The sequence below is a fragment of the Nicotiana tabacum genome, chromosome 4 (genome assembly GCF_000715075.1).
Source record: "Nicotiana tabacum cultivar K326 chromosome 4, ASM71507v2, whole genome shotgun sequence".
Classification (NCBI taxonomy): domain Eukaryota; kingdom Viridiplantae; phylum Streptophyta; class Magnoliopsida; order Solanales; family Solanaceae; genus Nicotiana; species Nicotiana tabacum.
In genome coordinates, this window is record NC_134083.1 from 138,957,138 (window position 1) to 138,974,997 (window position 17,860).

The 17,860-nt window shown below is 38.3% G+C and overlaps 1 protein-coding gene across 1 annotated transcript; it reads left to right on the top strand.

Annotated features, from left to right (window-relative positions):
• Positions 1-1,195: 1,195 nt before the first annotated feature.
• LOC107808698 (SKP1-like protein 11) lies at positions 1,196-1,693 on the top strand. Its single transcript, XM_016633237.2, has one exon. The coding sequence runs from the start codon at positions 1,196-1,198 to the stop codon at positions 1,691-1,693; it is 498 nt and encodes a 165-aa protein (XP_016488723.1).
• Positions 1,694-17,860: the final 16,167 nt, after the last annotated feature.

The window sequence follows — 17,860 nt, forward strand, 5'->3', positions numbered from 1 at the left end:
TCAAGTGGCATTGGGCATAGCAAAGAATCCTGTCTTTCGTGAAATAACCAAACACATTGAAGTAGATTATAATTTTATTAGTGACCATATTGACAATGGGAATATTCGTACTAGCTTTGTGCCTTCACATGAGCAATTGATAGACATCTTTACAGAGGCATTAAAAAAAACTCGGTATGTTATTGTTTTGTGCAAGTTAGGAATTTTTAATCCGAATGTGCCAACAGGGGTGGGGGAGTGGGGGAGGGGGGGTGAGGATATTAAAGCGTGTGTGTGCGTGTGTGTATGGGTATATATGGATAATAAATATATTATATGTTTAGGACAAGGAGAGTTTTTCTTTTCCATATTTGTTGGGACTAGTTTTCTATATTTGTTAGGACTAAGGTTTATTACTTGACTTGTATATGTATTCTTGTTAATCAATTAAAGAGGGCAAGACTTTCCCTTCCACGCTTGGCCATTGTGTGCTTGCGTGTTTGGCAGATACCTTCATACATCCAATAATTTTATTTCTTTCATAAACTTCGTGTCCAATTAAACACCTTCAAGCAAATAAACTATAATATTTACAGTATGAAACAAACTTTATAATTGCTTATAATATTTTCCTCCACAACGATAATTAATATACAACACAAGTCAATTTTCTTTTTTAAAAAATGCTTATAAATATAAAGGGTAACAAGAAAATTCAATTTTCTAACAATAATTAAATGTGGTATCCAGGTAAGCACTATCATAAGAACTAGTATTTAGGAAGTAATTTCTTTATTGAATAGCTAAAATTGAAATATCAAGAGATAATATCCAAGTCAACGGTCCTCTTTAGTCAAAAGTCATATAATTTCACTCATTAGAACCCATCACAAAGTTCGAATTAAAATATATAAAAAAATAAATAATCTACTATAAATTCATATTCATATGATATAAAGTTAGATTTGAAGCTACTAATAAGTATTTTCTGTAAAAAAATCTTATTTAAAGCTAGATTGTCCACAAAATGAAACTGAGGAAATAATTTAATTCTTTAAAGTTGAATTAAATAACCTTCAAAATCAAGATATAATAATTAGATTCGATATGTAATTATCTGATTTGGTATTTAAAATCATTTATTAGAACCTACCCGTCTGATTCATATATAATTGAATAGTAAAACAAACACTTAATTGGAGACCCAAAATTTAAAATGGAAGAGGCAGCATCATCGACCATAGAGAAAATATTTTTGACTCTGAAGTCGCCAGATGGTGATGAGATTGAGTTGGAAGAATCCATTGTCATTCAGTCTGTAACAATCAAGAACATGGTCGAAGATGGATGCTCCTGTAGTGTCATCCCGCTGAGCAACATCGACATAGAAACCTTGATCAAGATCATCGATTACCTGAAGATGCACTCCTCCACTTCTTCAAACGAAGAAGAAATCAAGAACTTCGACAAGGAATTTGTGAGAATTGGCTTCAAAACCATCTTTAAAATCTTAGAAGCTGCAAATTTCCTTGACATCAATAGTTTGCTTGAGTTGTGCGCCGAGGCGGTGGCTAATAAGATTAAGAACAAGACGTCTCAAGTTGTTCGGAAGATTTTCAATATCACTAGTGACTTCAACCCAGAAGAAGAGGCAGAGATTCGGAATAAGACTCCATGGGCCTTTGAAGGAGATCCTGATCACTCCCTTGACTAGTTTACATTTGTGTCTTTACTGTTTTTCGTTTCATAAGCTTCTACTTTTTTTGTGCCTCTTCTCTTTTGAGCAGAGATCTTGCAGCTAATAAGTTATGGCATGAGTCAGAGTGTCTAAATAAAAGTTTTTGATAAATTTAAAGGTCTTCTATGAATTCAACATATATTTATTATATATGTTGTTTCTTTTAAATATTTTTTCATGCATTATTCTACTTATCTTTTATTCGATATGTATCAGGAATATCATTGTTGACTAGTACTCTACCCATCAAAGGTGCTAATTCTTCCATTAGGTAATTATACACTTGAACTCCACTATATTTTTTTAAAATCTATTAATTAATATTGATAAATTCCCTTTAGTGTGTAGAAAAGATATGTTTTCTTAATATTTATAGTGGATTTGATTAAAGAAAACAATCAATCTCATGAGAATCCCTAACACCGATAATTCACGCCCTTGTACTTTCTTATCCAAGCAAATGAAAGCCATAAAAGGAAAACTTTTCATAGTTTGCAGTTACACCCAAGAATATCGATTAAATAAAAAATGACATATGAAGATTAATTTGAAATAAACTGGTTTCTAAGATTATTCACGTATAATTCTATAAGAAAAACTTCTCTTTTAGTGGGTATTATACGCCACGAATTCTAATTGGTTAAACAACAATGCGAGTACTAAGAAAAAGATAGTTTAGCAACTCCAATTGGATGCGGTGCCATTTTGGTTTTAGTAGAGAACATGCAATCTAGGTTGGATTTCTCATTTGTACCTAAGATGAAATTTCAAGAGAAAACAATCCTCAATACAGAAGGAACTCTTGCTCATTCATTCCTCCTATTTAGTTGAAGAAAAACTTAACAATATGTTCGTTCTAATCTAACAGATAGTGCATCGTCAGTATAGGTTATATCAGATTCTTTGAACTCTCTTTGAGACCACTTGAAGCTATTAGCTTTTTCTTTAGTTGACCTGAAACAGAAGTCAATGGAGCTCATTTCAGTGGGTTCAACTAAATCAATACTTCTGACACATAATATAGACCCATAAGTTAAAAAGTGTAATGGACTTCTAACACATAGTATAAACACATAGTGAGACACTGTAATGGACTCAAGATCATAAGTCGTAACTATATCTTTTTGTCACGACCCCAATTTCTCTCTATAGGATGCTGTAATGGAACCTAGATTCTACGACTAGGTAAGCCTAACTTTAATAATAATTAACAAAATACTAAAGCAAGTCTGATAAACTGATATAATCTACTGAAATAGAATCCAAACAACACACTTCCCAAAATCGGTAGTACAAGTCATAAGCTCTACTGAGTTCACTAGAAAATTTCGAAGTACAATTATTCCGTAAAAGAAATAAACAGAATAAAATAAACTTCAGAAGGTGACTCATAGGCCTGCGAATACGATAGCAGGTATTCCTTCAGTCTCCACAGCAATGCCCCGTCAGCTAACTAATAATCAATAAACTCCGAAGTACCTGGATCTGCATAAAAATGTGCATCAAGTATAGCATGAGTACACCACAGCGGTACCCAGTAAGTATCAAGACTAACCTCGGTGGAGTAGTGACGAAGGACAGTCAAGACACCTACTAGACTTAATAACATGTACAATTATTAATATAAAACTAACAGAGAATAATATAAAGCTAAATATAGTAAGAATAATGTTACGATACTCGCATTAAGAACTAGAAACAACAACTAACAACAAGGAACAAACGGATAATAATGCCGTAGAGTAAGCTGAATACAATTAAAGTCCGGTAAAACCAAGTAAGGAGAAACAGGTAACAACCCAAAAAATAACCATTTTCACACAAGATTTATACAAGAATTTTTCCTAGGTGCTACACCTTGTCCCAAGTTACGAACCCTAATCACTTGGCATCTTCTGCTCACATTAAAATTCACAACCTCACTTGGCATCTTGTGCCTACATTACAAATAACATCCGCACGAACAACTCACGTGCCAATACCATTAATATCTCATATCTGTACGGACAACTCACGTGCTAGCAGTAACAATACATCATAACCGCACGGACAACTCACGTGCCAATAGTAGAAATATCTCATATCCACACGGACAGCTCACGCGCCATTAGTACAACTTTCACACATAGGGCAAGTATACGAGAATATATGTAAATGATCAATATACATCGGGGTTCATCTTCTCAACCCGATATGAGTGAATAATTACGTGTATGCTTGTACAAGTGTTCTGTCACAACTTGAGTCAACAAGTAAGAGAAGGGACAATGTATGGAACATAGGAACAACACAACTAAACGTAAAATGCATGACTCATATAAGGTAGGCACACCACTACACATATATCATTAATAAAAATGCCTCAGGCCATCACAAGTCATCATAAATCATCCCTGACACAGCCCCCTTATCTCGTCACGTGCGCAACAATAAAGTAAATGCTCGCCTTATTTTGCCACATGCGCATAATTATATTCCCACCTTATTTTGCCACATGCGCCAATTCATACACACACACATACAAGAGCACAGATAACTCACGTGCGAATACCCCGATAGTCCTCTCAATAATATCACGTGTGCCAAAAACATAACAACATAATATAACAACTCGCACCACATGTGCCCATATGCCACAACATTTTCTCATAACAATTCCAATACCACAACCACACACATCCCTCGGATTAACAACACCGAGGACAACAACAACAACAACAACAATAACATGAGAGTACGGCAAGTAAATCAACACAAGAATTACAAGACACAAAGAAATAGAAGAATGGGCTCACAATGAAGGACATGACAAGTAGCAATGGTTCCAAAAATAAAAACTCAACAATGAGAGAGATAGTGTGCAACAACGATATCAAATAAGAGTAACTCAACAATAGGAGAGATAACATGTAACAATGATTCCAAATAAGAATGACCCAACGATAAGAGAGATAACATGTAACAATGATTCCAAATAAGTACAACTCAACGATAAGAGAGATACATGTAACAGTGACTTCAAATAAGTACAACTCAACGATAAGAGAGATAACATGTAACAATGATTCCAAACAAGTACAACTTAATAATAAGAGAGATAATATATAACAATGTTTCAAATTAAGAAAAACTCAACAATAGGAGAGATAACATGTCGCAATGACTTCAAATAAGAATAAGTCAACAATAGAAGAGATAATAATAACTTCAATTAAGGCATATAAGAGTATATTTGACAATAAAGGGTGGAACATGAACCAATCAACTACAAATAAGAAATGTAAGGGTAAACTTAGCAGTGGAGGATTTAACATAATAAGATAACTTTATTTTAATATACATAAGAACCTATGAGTCTAGACCGGTCAAATTTTCATATATAAGTTGTTCACACCCTCGTCACCTCGTGTGCATGTCTTTCACATAGTTCAAATAGTACAAATAAATCAATCCCTATGGGGAAATCTTCCCATACAATGTTAGGCAAGATACTTACCGCAAAAGCTCTCAATTAACACTCTAAAATAGCTTTTCCTTTACAATTCACCTCCGCTCCACTCAAATCTAACCAAAATCAGCTCAATAATATCAAATAATGCAAGAGAAATCAATTTCAATAATTAAAGTTATGATCTTTATACAATTGCTCCAAAGTCAACAAAAGTCAACCTCGGGCTCGTCTGGTCAAACCCCGGGTCCAATGGTATATTGCGACTACCTATGACCCCACTAATTCATATATGTGATTAGTTTCAAAATCCAATTCCAAATCGACTCTCAAACCTCAAATTCTTATTTTTCAAAACTTGACAAAGTTTCACAAATTTTCACTTTGATTCACATGATTTTGATGTTAAAATCTTAGACATATTGATGAAATACGATTAGATATAGATTAGAATTACTTACCCAAAGTTTGTAGATGAAAATCCCTCTTTTAAATCGCCTCATATCGAGACTAGGGTTCCAAAATATGAAAATGAGACTAAAAATCACGTCCCTCAGCTTTTTGTCCAGTCGCAGGTGTCGCAAATATGACCTGGGCGAATGCGAACCAATTTTTGCAAAAGCGGAAATCTTCCCACCCCTAATGTCATTGCAAATGCGATGAGAAGTTTGCAATTGCGAACAATGGACCTTTGAAAAAACATTCAAAATGATCGCAAGTGCGATCATTGTTAAGCTTAGACCCCTTTGCAAATGTGAACACATCAAACTCAAGCCAAACATCGCAATTGCGACTCATATCTCGCAAATGCGAGACCTGAGGAATCAATAAAAAAACCAGAAGAACTTAACTATATCAAACACTTCGCAACGTGTCCGAAACTCGCCCGAACCCTCAAGGATCCATACCAAACTCAACACAAGTTTAAAAATATTATACTGTAATGATCCGGCCGGTTGTTTTGAGTATTTTATCCCTATTTTCCCATTTATTTCTTATTCTATATTTGTTGTTATTATGTGACTTATCGGGGTGGTTGGTTTGGTTCCGGGGATGTTTCAGAATGCATTGGGACACTTAGTCCCAAGGTTGGAAGTCTAAGTTGAAAGAGTTGACCGGCTATTGACTTATGTGTAAATAGATCCGAAATAGAGTTTTGATGGTTCCGATAGCTCCGTATCGTAATTTTGGACTTATGAGTGTGTCCGGATTTTGATTTGGAGGCCCGTAGGTCGTTTTGGCTTGAATTGGCCAAAGTTGAAAAAGTTGAAGGTTTGGAAAAGTGAAAAGTTTGATCGAGAGTGGACTTGGTTGTTACTGGGCTCGGATTTCGGTTCTAAAAGTAGGAATAGGTCTGTTGTATTATTTATGTCTTGTGTGCAAAATTTGAGGTCAATCGGAGTTGGTTTGATAGGTTTCGGCATCGATTGTAGAAGTTTGAAATTCATTAGTTTCATTAGGCTTGAATTGGGGTGAGATTTGTGTTTTGATATTGTTTGATGTGATTTGAGGCCTCGACAATGTTCGTATAATGTTTTAGAGTGTGTTGGTATGTTTGGATGGGGTCCACAGGGGACTCGAGTGAGATTCAGATTGAATTTGGCCTTGTCGAACTACAAGAATTTTGATGTCTGGTTTCCTTATTCGCGTTCACAGAGGGTATCTGTGTGGCAGGTGAAGTTTTCTCTTCGCGTTCTCGAAGAAGGCCATGCATTCGCGAAGGTTTAGGGAGCTTGCCCATCGTGATCGCGAGGGGTTGATCGCGTTCGCGTAGAAGGTTGAGGTAGGTGGGGCACCAGACTGGTAAGCCTTCGCGTTCGCAGGAGGGGTTCACGTTCACGTAGGCCTTGGTTCTGTATTCATCGCATTCGCGAGGGAGCCCTTACATTCACGTAAGAGTAATTTTTGCAGCAAAGTATTTTGTGCTTTGCGAACGAGGGTTTATTTCAAAATCGAGGGTTTGAACCCATTTTTCATATTTTTGAGCTTGAGAACTCGGATTTGGGGGATTCTTGAAGGGATTTTCAAGGAGTTGATTGGGGTAAGTGATTCTAACTCGGATTTGGTCGATATAGATGAATTTATCATTATTTTTACAATTTAATTAGGGTTTTGAGTTGGAAAATTTGGGGAAAATTTGTGAAACTTCATAGACCGAATATTGGGGATTTGAAAGGCGATTTGTGGTCGGAATTGGATGATTTTGGTATGGTTAAAGTCGTTGTTGAATGGGTGTTCGAATTTTGTAAATTTTTTTGGATTCCGAGATGTGACACCGGGGTTGACCTTTTGGGTTGACTTTTTGACTTTTGTTAAAGAACTTAGCTTTATCGAATGGAATTGATTCTTATAGCTTGTATTGATTGTATTTAGTTGTCTGTGGCTAGATTCGAGTCGTTCGGAGGCCGATTTGTGAGGCAAAGGCTTGTTGGAGTAGGGATGTGCGCGGTCTGAGGTAAGTAACAATTCTAAACATGATACTGAGGGTATGAATCCCTAAACCACGTACTTGTGTAGTTGATGTTGGGGTGACGCATATGCTAGGTGACGGGCGTGTGTGCGTGCACCGTAGAAATTGTGACTCAAATGATTTTGTGGAACTGTGTAGTTACCCAATCATGTTGTTATTCATGTAATCTCCATGTGTTAGAGAAATCGAACTGTGTTCCATGTTAGAAATCATGTTTAGACTATATGTTGGTGTTGTTGGGACCCACAAAGGTCGTTCCTGCTGTTGAGTTATTTACTTAAATTGCAGTTATGTACTCAGTCTCATTCATCACTTGTATATCTTAACTCAATCTCTGTTATCACTTATTATTACATCATGTATCCTTGTTTGGACTGATTGGCATGTGTTTTGTGAGCCCGAGAGACTGGAAAGATTGGTGACTGAGTGAGGCCGAGGGCCTAATTGTGAGTGGTATTTATGGGATCGGACTGCACGACGCAACATGCCATGTTGGCTTATATTAGTGCTTGGGTAGGATCCGCCCCTCCGGAGTCTGACATACCAGCAGTGAGCGCATGTACCGTTGAGTGCTGAGTGCGAGTGCCGAGTACCGAGTGATTGAGCGTGCTGAGAGAGGTTGAATACTCCGAGAGCATGACTATACTAGTTTATCACCTTGTTGCATTACTAGTGACATACATATTTGACATGTATACATAGAGATGTATCATTCCTCATGCTAGTTATACTTGACATATTTTATCTCTATTGAGCTTAAACTGTTGAATTTGAAACCACGTCTACATTTCCGTACTATGTACAAACTGATTATGAGATTTCTCGGAGTTATTAGTGTCATTTTTCGAGGCCTTCAGGAGGCTTTGGCCCAATTATTGATTGTTTGCACTAGCCTTGCTCAGGCGGTTTCAGTTCCGGCTGCACCAGCCACTTCTCAAGCCGGAGAAGGTGCTCAAACTACCGCCACCCGTACTTCAAAGAAGGTAGTTCAGGGACACCGGGGGTACTACCAGCCTAGCCGGTTGCAGTTACTAGGGCCCAGGTGGGTCCACCTATGAGTGACGAGGAGCAGAAGAGGCTAGAAAAGTTTGGGAGGCTCAAGCCGCCATCTTTCAGTGGGGCTGAATCAGAGGATGCTTAGGATTTCTTAGACAAGTGCCAGTGGATTCTACGCAGAACAGGTAGTTTGGAGACTAGTGGAGTCTCATTTACTACTTTTTGGCTGTTAGGAGCAACCTTCAGATTGTGGGAGGCCTATAAGTTGAGCAGGACAGCCAGTGTTGCATCACTTACGTGGCATGAGTTCTCCCTTCTCTTCTTGGAGAAGTTTGTTCCACATACAAAACTTTTAGCCAAAATTGTCCCTTATGTTTGGGGGTAAGTTTAACTTTGTCCTTTATCAATTGCCCTGAGTACTTATTGTCCTTTAAGTTTGCTAAACTTGAGCAGGTTTAGTCCACTTAAGAGTTTTTAGCCAAAATTGTCCCTTATGTTTGGGGGTAAGTCTAACTTTGTCCTTTATCTATTGCCCTGAGCACTTATTGTCCTTTAAGTTTGCTAAACTTGAGCAGGTTTAGTCCACTTAACAAAAGACCCAAATTGGTGGGTAAAAAAACTTTCAGTACTCAAATTTTGCAGAACCGATGTAGTGAAACTAAACCTATTTAATGGGCCGGGTTGACTCAGTTCCAGACCAGCCTAGACCGGTAGTAAATCGGACAGGCCCGGACTGGTGGAAGGGGGTCGGGTAGGGCTGGGTTTGGGGGGTTTGGGGGTTAGTCCATATATTTGTTTTTACCGGTTAACCAGACCGGTCAAACCCGATCAATAAAAATTACTGTTGAACCGATTAACCAGACCGGACCGGCCCGGTTGAGAAAAATAGTGACCGATCTGTCACCAATCCTGGCCGGTTGCCAAGTTTTTAAAATCAGGCTTAACTAGTTTGGGCCCATCCGATGAAAAATTGAACCGGAATGGTTCCGGTCCTAAGGGCCCGGCCCGTCCCACCCCTTTGTCACCTTTAAGATTGTAGAAACAAGTGTGATAATTTTAAAAAAAATTAAAAATAGTCGTTAAACCGGGTCTGGCCGGTCCGGTTAACCGGTTCAAAAGTAACTTTTATTGACCGAGTTTGACCGATCCGATTAACCGGTGAAAAAATATATATGGACCAACCCCCTAACCCCCCAAACCCAGTCCTACCCGGCCCCCCTCCATCGGGCCGGTCCGGAACCTGGTCAACCCGGCCCGTTAAACAGGTTTAGGTTCACTACATTGGTTCTGTAAAATTTGAGTACTGAAAGTTTTTTTACCCACCAGTTTGGGTCTTTTGTTAAGTGGACTAAACCTGCTCAAGTTTAGCAAACGTAATGGACAATAAGTGCTTAGAGCAATAGATAAAGTATAAAGTTAGATTTACCCCCAAACATAAGGGACAATTTTGGCTAAAAACTCCGACATACCCGCCGGAAGGAATTTGCGTAGGCAGTTTGAGCAGCTACGCCAGGAGGGTATGTCTGTGACCCCGTATGAGATGAGATTTTTAGAGTTGGCACGTCACGCGATCTGGTTGGGAAACAGAGAGGGAGAGAGGATTAGGAGGTTCATTGATGGCCTCAACTATGGACTACGCTTTGTCATGACTCAGGAGAATTCATCGGGTGCTAGGTTCGATGAGGTGGTTGATATTGCTAGGCGACTAAAGCAGGTCAATAGTCAGGAGTGTAAGGAGAGGGAGGCCAAGAGGCCTCGTGGTTCGGGTGATTTCAGCGGTGTTTCCTCTAGAGGGTAGTCCTACGACAACAGGGGTAGTCCTTATAGGCCCGCGCAAATGGCTCGTAAAATTCATCGTAGTGCATCAGCTAGCCATGGTTCATACAATGCTTGTCTGGGTCAGTCGCTTCTCAGTGCCCTCCCAGTTCAGAGTTCATCTCATGCTCCATCAGTTCAGGGATTATCTGTGCCAGGTTCTTCTAGTAGTTATTCTATTTCTCGGGGTCCGATTTAGTCTTCACCACCTTTGGCGGATTGGAGTTGCTTCGAGTGCGGGGAGTTTGGACGTGTGTTAAGGCAGTGGCCCCATCATTTTGGAGGCCCAGTTCAGCAGAGGGGTCAGGTTATGGCTTCCGCACCAGTTACTTCACCACCCGCTCAGACAACTCAGGGTGGGGCTCCGGCAGCTAGAGGTCGCTCTAGAGGGAGAGGCCGATCAGGTGGCGGTCAGGCTTGTTGATACCCAATATTTCCCTCATATTTCTAATATATATATATATATATATATATATATATATATATATATATATATATATATATATATATATATATATATATATATATATATATATATATATATATATACACTTTCAAAATAGTATATTTGCATCATCATTTAGTTTATAAACCTATACAAGCATTTTTCATAATTTTTCATAATTTTTAAAGTCTTTAAATTAATTTCTTTCTCCATTTTACTATATAAATATCCAATAGTTATCCTTCAAATTATTTTTTATGATACTTTAATCATCCAAACTTATCATTTACACCAACATGTATGTTTTTAAATATTTTACTGCATTTTTCATAATTACATTTGCATTTTATAGGCTAATCGCATATTTTGCAATAATAGCCTATATTCATGTATAATTATATTATTTATGAAATAAAATAAATTTATATATTTATAATATTAAGTAATTATTATTAATCATTTTAGTGCACAAACAATATTTTTTGTTATTTATCAATTACTTTTATAAATTATTTTGTTACCTATTGGGTATTTAAAAACTAGCCTAAATTCCTAAACCTATTTTTTCAGACCAAATATTGGCCCATAGCACCTAATACTAGCCCAAATAACCCCCAACCCAAACCTATAACGCTAATACCCACAACCCGATCGTGACCCATTTCTAATAACCCGACCCAACTCCCCTTTAATCATAGCCGTTGATATCTGAGATTAACGGCCCATATCAAACCCTCCTATTTAACTAACCAAACCCCTAACCCTAATTTCATTCCCCCTCATCCGCCGCGTCTGCATCCCCTCACCTCCCTTCTCCCTCCTAAAGAACCCTAGCCGATGCCCCCTAAATCTTCTCCTAATCCCACCTAATATTGGAGTCTGTGGCTATTACTTACCATACTCGACCACCTTATGGTACTGGATGCACTCCTATAGTGCTTGCTTAAACATGGCAAGCATATCTCATCAAAATAGAACCAAAAAATGGTTCAAATCCCTAATTTTTGAATGTTATTCCGTCTATGTTCATCCTATGCTACTGTGAGTCCAAATATTTGTTTATATTCTGTTGATTCTTATTTACCCTAAAGCTAGGGTTTTCATATCTCTTCGAATCAAACCAAAATTGGTTCGATTCTTTGATTTTAAGTGTTATTATGTCTATATTCGTCCTATGCTACTATTTTTTTTGTATATTCCGTTGATATTTGTTTTCCATAAAAACTAGGGTTTGGCCTGATTTTCTCCTAAATTGGTTCTAATTGATTCTGCATGCTCTTCTTTCCTTATTTTTATGTCCGATTGATTATATTTCCTTGTTTGTTTATTCAATTCCTACTACTATAAAAACCATTCCCCTTCCCCTTTTTGAAGGGCTTCAATCACTATTTTCTACTAAAACTGAAGCTTTACTATGTGCTCGTTGAGTATCTTGTTCTGTTTTGGGCTCTTGGTTGCCTGAAAGCCAAGGCCACCAGATTTCTATTTTTTCGATCTCTCTTGGGTGTGAGCATTGCCCTGGGTTCTTGAAACCCTTCGTAACTTGACCCATTTGAGACTCTGGTCCTATTTATTGTTCTTTCTTGTTTGTTGAACAATTACTGGTTAGTTTCTTAACCTTCGTAATGTTTATTCCATTATGCTAGCATGTTTTATGAAACTGTGTGACTTCATGTATTCCCTTGACTCTTTTCCTATCTAATTCTGCCTATGATTACTAGCCGAATAATGTCTTTGCACCTAGCTTAGTCAATTTGGAAAGATTGAAGCGTGTTTAGCTTGGTGATTGTTGATAATATGAATGCTCTGCCTTGTTCATATGGCTTAATCCATGTGTTCTGCCTAATTCTGAATCTCTAGTGATCAGTTTTTGTCATTAATCTGTCTCAGTTTGTTTAAGACCTTCATTGTAAATGTATAGTGTGCCCTTACGAATATGATTGTCACTCTATGTGTTCTTGCCATATCCATTTATGTACCTCTAATAACTTATTTTTCCTTTCTTACTTGACTGATGCCCTCTATGGTACCTGATCCTGTTTGTAATATATTGTTTAATCCTGAGTTTGGTATAATATGATCCCTTTAAGTTCTAAACTGGTTGTATTAATTAGTTTTACTAGTCTATTGTCCTTGCCTGTTAACTTTGGAATCCCAGGCTCCTTTTTTCTTATCATATGTAACTCTGCCCCAATGTATTACTTTGCTTCTCGAGTTCATGTTCATTATGTGATTATCTTAAAGTGTCTGCAAATGCTTTTCCAAACCTATTACTTTATTACTATTTCTTTGATTGTTTCTTGTTATGAGTCTAATTTTGGGCCGGCTGAAAGCCAAGGCCCCCTAAATCCTCTCTATTAACCTCCCTAGTATGAGCGTTGCCCTGAGTTCTTGAAACCCTTGGGAACTCTGACACACTAGGGTCTAAGGTTCTGTGGCTACTTTGTCCCAATTCCTCGATTCTGCCTCCCTTTTTACCTACTGAATGAACCAATTGGTTTGTGTAAATGGTTGTTGATCAGTTGTGGTTACTTGCTTTTCCCTATTTTGTGTAAATGAAGATTGTTTTCTGAGTTTGATTGGCTATGACTTCTGGGCTGTGGTGAAACCTGTATGGATACGAAATTTCAAGGCCTGGTGAGGCTGGGTGTACTTTGGGCCTGTCTTAGGCCCACTGTAGTGATTTTGTAACTTTTTAATTTGATTCATTCATTGGGCCTGTAATAATGATGTAATAATAATTGGGGTGTTAGTAAAATTGGAAAAATGGGTTTATTCTAATATTTGCATGAATGGGTAGAAATCCTGCCTATAGGTGTTTAATTTACTCAACATGTTCTGCTCCTATGTGTTATTAGATACCATGCCCATAGGAAATAAAATGTCAATGACCAAGCTTTCAGTTTACATAACTGCAGCATATTCATTAGATACTATGACTATAGGGCTATGTTAGCTTATTTCTACAAAATCTACATTTACAAATCATGCCTATAGGGTTTTAATTGGTTAATGGCTGTTAAACTGCCCACCTAGGAGACATGCCTATAGGAGCTAAGTATAAAAAATCAATTTCAATTGTTAATCGTTAGAAATCCTGCCTATCGGGTAATACTACTCGCTTTTAAGTGTTAATATTGAACTTTCAACACTGTTTCGTTGCCATTATTAGAAAGCATGCCTATAGGATCAAACTGAGTAATTCTGAGTATCTTTAATAGTTATCACTGCCAACTACTGTGTAAATGACCTAGATATCATGTCTATAGGTTTAATTGCGTATAATCTGTAATCAACAGGCAGACTGTATAGTCACTTAGAAATTGTATCTAAAATGGTATCTTGCTCTGAAACTGCCTGCACGTTTGAATCTAGGTCACATAGAAACCATGCCTATAGGGCCTAACTGCTTTAATTTGCCTCAATCCTGAGATTGTCTAACATTTAATGTGAAAATTTGTTCGCGTGCATTTGTTGTCTAAGTGTGGAGGCTAACTTGAGCTCTTAATTGCTTTTACATGAGGTCCAACTTGTTTTGTATGTCGCTAGTTTTATCATTTCTGAGCAGCCTAAGCTAAGTCTAGAAACCATCTAAAATAGAGGTCCAAACGCCTCCTGGGCCATAGGCATGCGACGGGCAGTGCACGCATAGGGCACGGTTTAGAATCAACTAGTGCGCTTTAGGTAAAAACATAAAGATAGTAATCGGGTAGCAGGAGATGATAGTCTGTGCCCACTGAATAATACGAGTAACACCCCACCTCGAGGGAGTTACGAAGTATTATTTATTTTGCACGGGGTGATCCTTTAGGCTAAAAAACTTAGGACCCCCCATCTTGTCTTAAAGTCAATTATTTGTGTTTCTTTGTAGACCTTTGATAATAATTGCCCAAACTTCTTGTCTTTCCCTCTTGTTTTTGACTAATTCATATAATTTTAGTTCGACCGGGACCCACAGTTGCGGACCTCAAGGAATGCCTAACACCTTCTCCTCGAGGTAATTTGAGCCCTTATCCGATCTTTGTGACGCAAACTGGTTAAACCAGAGTTACTTGCAAATAGGTGCCCTTACACATATCAAACCCGTTAGGTGGTGACTCTCTCTTTTAACACCCTTCCTTTAAAAGAGTTGTCACGTGTTGAAATCCAATTTCGTGAGAAAGAGGGGCGCGACAGCATGGTGACTCTACTGGGGATTATTTTTAGGCTCTTACCATAGAAAACTTGGTCTATATGAATTAGTCTTCTCTGATAAGCGTGTTTTTGTTATTTTGCTGTTACATGAATATCCCGCTCCCGTTTCCCTTTTATTGCTACATGCACATCCTTTTCCCTATTTTCCCTTTATGTGAATTCATATTAATATGCAAATATTTGCCTAATTTGGTTACAATATGCGTTTTCCCTTTATTTTCCAGTTATGTTCACTTGCTCCGATTCATTTTTAAATTTGCTACATCATGTCTCTCCCTACCCCTACCCCTTTGCTTGCTTTATTACAATTCTTTCATATTGCGCGAACTAACTTCTTCCTTGTTTTTCTTTCTTTTCATGTCTTTATGTTTCATTTAATACTGCATTTACCGCCTTCATCATGCAAAATACTTTGCATAAAGCATGCTCCACATCATATTCCACTCGTGCGTAATTAATACCATAGCGGCGCTTGATGAGCGTCCGCGCTCTTCCTAAATCACCAATTTAATTTTGGAAAGGTTTATATGCGGTAAAACTAGTCGATCAGCGATGCAATCGACAGTTCCGTGCCTTCCCCTCTCAAGTTGTCCACCTGAGGGTACCGGTCTAGACATTTCTAGAAACCCTCACTCTAATATTAACTCTGCATGCATCATGTCTAAACCTAGTATGGGATAGAACGCTGTCCGCGTAATAACTCTCTAAGGAAAGCCTTGTCCAAAGCCTGCTGGGATTTTCTTAAATCCCAATGGGTAAAATCATGATGCGTGCATTATTTGGAGAAAACGTGCTAATATGCTAATTATTAATGTGTAAATAGTCAAATCCAGAGGGGGGGAAAGGGCTAACTTTATTTGTTTTGCAAAAATGAGGCACGAAGTCCCCAGGTTCGGCATCGTTTGAAGTATCCTACCTTTGTTGGAGTATTTGGAGCAGGGTTTGATGGAACTTGAGGGAAAGATGAGAAAAAAGGTCTCGGATTGTCAGAATGCAGAGGGCAACAAAGGAGGACATCTAGCAAGGGTGTATCTGCTGTTGGACATGCGCGACCTGGGGAATCTGATTGACGGGACTAAGAAGGAAAAGCTGGGAGAAGGTCCCTCTGGGACCGGGTAGATTAGAAATGATTTTTTCTAGATTCTTTTTAGAATTTGATTGTAATAAGGCAAATGCCACTAGTGACTCTTAATAATTATTGTCGTTTTAGTAGAGATTTGGTCTATTTATCATATTAATGAAATAACGCAGTTATCGGCATTGAGTTTTCTCTAAATCTATATGTCGCTAGGGCTACCTCGGGCACGATGTGGTCCCCAAATAAGGACGCAAATTTATAATTCCGCAATACGTGTTTAAATATCATAAATATCCTTTTAATACTCCTTACTCACTTGTTTACCTTTTATTTTTCTTCTTTTCTTTGTTTATTCCCATACCCTAAGGTTGGTTCGTGCATGCTGGCATCATCAGCATATCATACCATATCTAGAGGTCCTCCACCTTCTCCTCCTCTAAGTGATCCCAATAACAAAGGAAAAGCTAAGATTGACGATATGAGTGGTATCAGGAAAGACAACGCTGCGCACGCCGAGAATGTCGAAACTTCAGATGGTCGAAGTACTCTGGCGCAAAATGACTTGGTTTTACAGTTAGAGCAAAAGATACTGGAGTTACAAGGGGAACTTTAACAGGTCCGTAACATGGCAAACCTTTCCCTTACCCTGAATGTTCCCGACATCAACCAACAAAACGCCTAAAACCCAATACCTCCTCAAAACACACAAAACCAGCACTCGCAAAATCCTCCCGCACCTCATCAATATGCCACGCCTCCACAAAATCCTAATCTTCTACCAGTACCAACTCCTCCAAAGCATCATTATCATCCGACCCAGTACCCACAAACTACTACCTACCACACTCATCAAAATGCACCACAACCTACTCTTTATCCCCAGAACTCAACCAATGATCACCACTACACCAAAATAACCCCATATATGTACAAACCTTACCCCACATTTCACAACAAACCCCGTACGCACCAGAATCCGCCGAGAAGGACATGCTCATCAAGAACATGGCGGAGGAACTTAAGAATCTTACAAGTCGAGTCCAAGGTGTTGAAGGTGGTAAAGGCACCGAAGGTTTGAACTATGAGGATTTATGTATTCAACCGTACGTAGAACTGCCAGAGGGTTACAAACCTCCTAAGTTCAAAATGTTCGATGGGACAGGTGATCCAAAGGTACATCTAAGAACATATTGCGACAAGCTCGTAGGGGTTGGTAAAGATGAAAGAATCCACATGAAGTTGTTCATGAGGAGCCTCACTGGAGATGCCCTATCCTGGTACATCAGTCAAAATATAAAGAAGTGGATTAATTGGGTAAGCATGGCGTCAGATTTTATGAATTGGTTCAGATTCAACACAGAGAATGCACCAGACGTGTTCTATATCTATAATCTTAAGAAGAAGCCGACAGAAACATTCCGCGAGTATGCTACTCGATGGAGATCAGAGGCTGCAAAAGTAAGGCCAGCATTGGAAGAAGAACAAATGAACAAATTCTTTGTCCGGGCCCAGGATCCGCAATATTATGAGAGGTTGATAGTTATTGAAAATCATAAATTCTCCGACATCATCAAATTGGGAGAAAGAATAGAAAAGGGAATCAAAAGCAGGATGGTAACAAATTTCAAGGCACTCCAGGCTACAAACAAAGCCTTATAGTCGGGGGGTATATCTTAAAAGCAGGAAGTAGGGACTGT